Source organism: Penaeus japonicus, unplaced genomic scaffold (genome assembly GCF_977035675.1).
Source record: "Penaeus japonicus unplaced genomic scaffold, GWHDUDI00000001_assembly GWHDUDI00000006, whole genome shotgun sequence".
NCBI classification, from domain to species: Eukaryota; Metazoa; Arthropoda; class Malacostraca; order Decapoda; family Penaeidae; genus Penaeus; species Penaeus japonicus.
The window spans coordinates 41,739,209-41,744,208 of NW_028234408.1; the positions used below are offsets into that span (position 1 = coordinate 41,739,209).

Genomic DNA, 5,000 nt, shown 5'->3' on the forward strand with positions numbered 1-5,000 from the left:
CTACCTCCTCCTCCTCCACTACTTTTTTTCTCCTCTTCTTCCATCTCCTCCGTGTCCTCGTCTTCTTCCTCTTACTCTTCTTTCTCTTCGTCTTCCTCTTCGTCTTCCTCCTCCTCTTCATCAACCTCCAACTCCTTCTCCTCCTCGTCCTCCTCCTTTCCTTGCTCCTCCTCGTTCTCCACCTCCTCCTCCTCCTTTTCCTCGTCCTCCTCCTTCTCTTCCTATTCCTCCTGGACCCCCTCTTCAACCTTCTCCTCCTCCTCCTCCTCCTCTACCTTCTCCTTCTCTACCTCCTCCTCTACCCTCCACCTCCCTTTTCACTTCTGTATTTTCGCAATAACAGCCTTAAAGTTAAGCGCATTTTCTTTCTTCTTCGTTTTCTTCTTCCTCTTCTACTTCTTCTTCTTCCTTCCTTCCTCCCTTCCTTCCTTTCACGGTCTGAAGAATACACTCGAGAAGAGGTTTTCCGTTTCTCATGGTGTTTACTTTTTTTTCTTATTTTTCCGTATTTTCTTTTTTTCTTCTTCTTTCGTCTTTCCTTCCCGGAACTCCCTTTCTTGTTGTTTTACTTTTGCTTCCTCTTTATCTCCCTCTTCCTCCTCCTCCTGTTTCTATTTCTAAAATCTGTTTTCCTTTTACTTAATCTGCAACTCCCTCTAACCCCTTCCCCTCCCCTCCCCCTCCTCCTTCTCCTTCCATCTCCTCCCCCTCCTCCTTCTGCCGCCTCCTCCCCCTCCTCCTTCTTCCGCCTCCTCCCCCTCCTTCTTTTCCTTCCCCTCCTCCTCCTCCTCATGAACCAACCTCCTCCCTCCTTCTCCTCCCCCTCTTACTTCTCCTTCCACCTCCTCCCCCTCCTCCTTCTTCCACCTCCTCCCCTTCCTCCTTCTCCTTCCCCTCCTCCTCCTTCCCATGAACCAATCCCCCTCCCTCCTTCTCCTCCCCATCTTGCTAATTCTCCTTCCGCCTCCGCCTCTTCCCCCTCCTCCTCCTCCTCCTTCTCCTTCCACCTCCTCCCCCTCCTCCTCCTTCTCCTTCCGCCTCTCTTCTTCCTTTCTTCTCCTTCCGCCTCTTGCCCCCTCCTCCTTCTCCTTCCCCTTCCCCTCCTTCTCCTTCCCCTCCCCCTCCTCCTCCTTCCCCTCCCCCTCCTCCTCCTCTCCCCGAACCACCCTCCTCCCTCCTTCTTCTCCCCATCCTCCTTCTGCTTCCGTCTCCTTCCACGTCCCCCTCCTCCTCCTTCTCATTCCACCTCTCTTCTTCCTTCCTTCTCCTTCCCCTCCTCCTCCTCCCCTCGAACCCCCCCTCCCTCCTTCTTCTCCCCCTCTTCCTTCTCCTTCCAGCTCCTCCTCCTTCTCCTTCTCCTTCCGCCTCCCTTCTTCCTTCCTTCTTCTTCCACCTCTTCCCCCCTCCTCCTCCTACTCCCAAACCCCCCGCTCCCTCCTTCTCCTTCCACCTCCTCCCCCTCCTCCTCCTCCTCCTTCTCCTTCCGCCTCCCTTCTTCCTTCCTTCTCCTTCAACCTCTTCCCCCCTCCTCCTTCTCCAACGCCCCCCGCTTCCTCCTTCTCCTTCACCCTTTCCCCCTCCTCCTCTACCCACCCCTCCTCCTCTCCCCTCCGCTCCCCCTCCTCTCTCTCCTCCTCCATTCCCTCCTCCCCCTCCTCCTGTCTCCTCCTCCCCTCCTCCTCCTCCCTCCACATATCCTCCCCCCTCCTTCGCTCCCGTTCTCCTCCTCCTCTCTTCTTCCTTCCTTCTATAGCCGTAATAACATGCTTGAGGCGCCGCATCCCCCCCGCCACTCCTTGCCCGTATTACCATCACAGACCGCCATTACGAGATGAAAAATCGCGCCTCTTTCTTCGGAGGAACGCCTCTTGTTTCCCTCTTTCTACTTCTCTTCTTCCTCTTTCTCCTCTTTTTCTTTTTTTTTCTATGTGTTCTTTCTCCTTCTCTTCTTTATCGTTCTACTCTTTTTTCTTCTCCTCCCTCTTTCTACTTGTCTTCTTCCTCTTTCTCCTCTTTTTCTTTTTCTCCATATGCTCTTTCTCCTTCTCTTCTTTATCCTCCTTCATCTATCTACTCTTTAAACTCTTATTCTTCTTCCTTCATGTTTCTTCTTTTGTTTTTTCCTTTATTTTGCTTTGTTTGTTACTTTGTTTGTTATCTTGTTGCACTATTCCTTTGCTTCCTTTTCCTCTCTCCTCTTCTTCGACGTCTTCTACCTCCTATTCCTCCTCTTTCTCCTCTTCTTCCATCTCCCACTTCCTCTCTTCCTCGTCTTCCATGCCCTCTCTCTCCTCCTCTTTTTCCTATCGTCTCCTACCTCTTTCTCCGCATCATGTACACTTCCTTCTCTTCCTGCATCCTCCATCTTCCCCTCTACCTCCTTCTTTTCCTCTTCCTCTTCCACACCTCTCCCTCCTCCTCTTCCTCCACCTTCTCCTTTTCCTGTTCCTCGTCCACACTCTCTCCCTCCTCGATATCCTCCTCCTTCTTCTCTTCTTCTCTCCTCCTCCACACCCTTTATTTCGTCCTCTTTCTCCTCCTTCCGTCTCCTTTTCTTTATCCACACCCTCTTTCTCCTCGTCTTCCTCCTACCTCCTTTTTCTCCTTTTCTTCCCCCCCACCTGTTACCTCCTTCTCCTTCCTCCTACCTGGTCATGCATCTCTTCCTCTTCCACAGGTTCCTACTTCCTCCTCTTCCTCTTACCACCGCCTTCCCCTCTTACTCCTACCTCCTCATTCTCTCCCACACCTACACCCTCCACCTTCTCTTCTTCCTCCTTCACACCCTCTACCTCCTCTCCCACACCTACTCCCTCCTCCTTCTCTTCTTCCTCCTTCACACCCTCTACCTCCTCTTCCTCTTCCTCCTCTCCCACACCTACTCCCTCCTCCTTCTCTTCTTCCTCCTCCACACCCTCTACCTCCTCTTCCTCTTCCTCCTCTCCCACACCTACTCCCTCCTCCTTCTCTTCTTCCTCCTCCACAATCTCTACCTCCTCCTTCTCCTCCTCCGCCATGCGAGAGAACGCTATATAATCTTTAAGGCAAGTGGGAGGTGGCTGGTCATGCGTTGGACAACACACCTGCTCTTGTTCTGCACATCTGTTCTCTTGCCACAGAGCCCGTGTCTGTTGCAACCTGTTCGGCATCGTCCCGCACATTTGTTCTTCCAAAATCATATTACCACAGGACATTGTTTTGTTTTTCTTTCTTTCTTTCTGTCGCCTGTTGGATTGTTTCTTTCTTTATGATATATATGTTTATATTATTTTTACCTTCTTCTAATTCTGTGTGTGTATCGGTCTGTCCCACTCTCTCTTTCTTTCTCTCTTTTTGTCTCTCTCTCTCTCTCTCTCTCTTTCTCTCTCTCTCTCTCTCACTCTCTCATTCTCTCTCTCTCTCTCCCTCTCAATCTGTAATTCATCTGATGATTCTATATGCAGTATACCAATAACCTTTTGCTGTGTTCGATGAAACTGAAATTTTAATCAATCATATTGCATGACGATTCTGTCCTAGATTCAGACTGAAAGCAAACAAGCAAGGAAGCAAATGAATAAACAAAAACGGGTTATCAATCCTGATTAATGAAATTGGTGTGGAATAAATCATCTGTCTCTCGTTTTATCGCCCAACACACACACACTCAAACATATATATATAATATATATATATATATATATATATATATATATATATATATATATATATATATATTATATATACACACACACACAACATTTGTGTGTGCATGTATGTATATATATATATAATATATATATATATATATATTTAATATATATATATATATATATATATATATATATATATATATAAATATACTCTCTTAAATATTATAATATAAAAAATATATATAACACATATATATATATAAATATATATATAAATATACAAATAAATATATATATATATATATATATATGTATATATATATATATTATCTTATATATATATATACCATATATATATATATATATATATATATATATATATATATATATATATATATATATATATATATATAAATATATATATATATATATACACAAATACACACACACGCACACACACACACATTCTCTCTTTCTTTCCTATATACTATATAATATATCTTAGTATAATTAAATATATATAAAATATATATATATATATATATATAATATATATATATATAATATATTAATATATATATATACATATATATATAGTACTATTTATATATATATATAATATATATAAATATATATATATATATATATATAAATATATATAAAGATATATATATATATACATATGTATGTATAAATGTGTACACACACACACAGACACACACACACACACACACACAATTACGTATATAACCATAAGTAAAATCATGATACTCCTTATGAAGTTATAAACAAATACTCCTACTATATATTTACTCATCCACCATTTTTCAACGGATTCACCTGCTATCAACACATTCACCTGATAGAAAATTCGTTTCAGTGCACCTATAGCTGTCCCCTTAAACCAACCCTGCCATACCTGTTTCCACTCACATGAACCATACGAAATAATGGTACGTAGGGTCTGGCAGTGCCGTTGCGGAGTGGGATGGGTCATAGATCCCCATTTGATACCATTCAGAGGGGAAAGTAAGAGAAGGGAGAGGGGAGAAAAGAGAGGGAGAGAGGGAATAGGGAAAGGAGGGGGGTTTGAAAAGGAGGGCAGAGCGGAGGACAGGAGATAGGAGGGGAGAGGGGAGAACAGGAGATAGGAGGGGAGAGGGGAGAACAGGAGATAGGAGGGGAGAGGGGAGAACAATAGATACGAGGGGAGAGGGGAGAACAGGAGATACGAGGCGAAAGGGGAGAATAAGAGATAGGAGGGGAGAGGGGAGAACAGGAGATAGGAGGGGAGAAGGGAGAACAGGAGATAGGAGGAGGATGAGGGGAGCACAAATAGATACGAGGGAGAGCGGGGGAGAACAGGAG

At 44.4% G+C, this 5,000-nt stretch overlaps 1 protein-coding gene across 1 annotated transcript; it reads right to left on the reverse strand.

Annotated features, from left to right (window-relative positions):
- Window positions 1-2,200: 2,200 nt before the first annotated feature.
- LOC147471731 (uncharacterized) lies at window positions 2,201-3,310 on the reverse strand. The gene is made up of 2 exons (XM_086537548.1): window positions 2,850-3,310; window positions 2,201-2,792 (listed from the first exon to the last, which is right to left on the reverse strand). Exons 1-2 carry the CDS (start codon window positions 3,192-3,194, stop codon window positions 2,682-2,684), a joined length of 456 nt encoding a protein of 151 aa, XP_086393674.1. The 5' UTR covers window positions 3,195-3,310; the 3' UTR covers window positions 2,201-2,681.
- Between the last annotated feature and the right edge of the window lie 1,690 nt (window positions 3,311-5,000).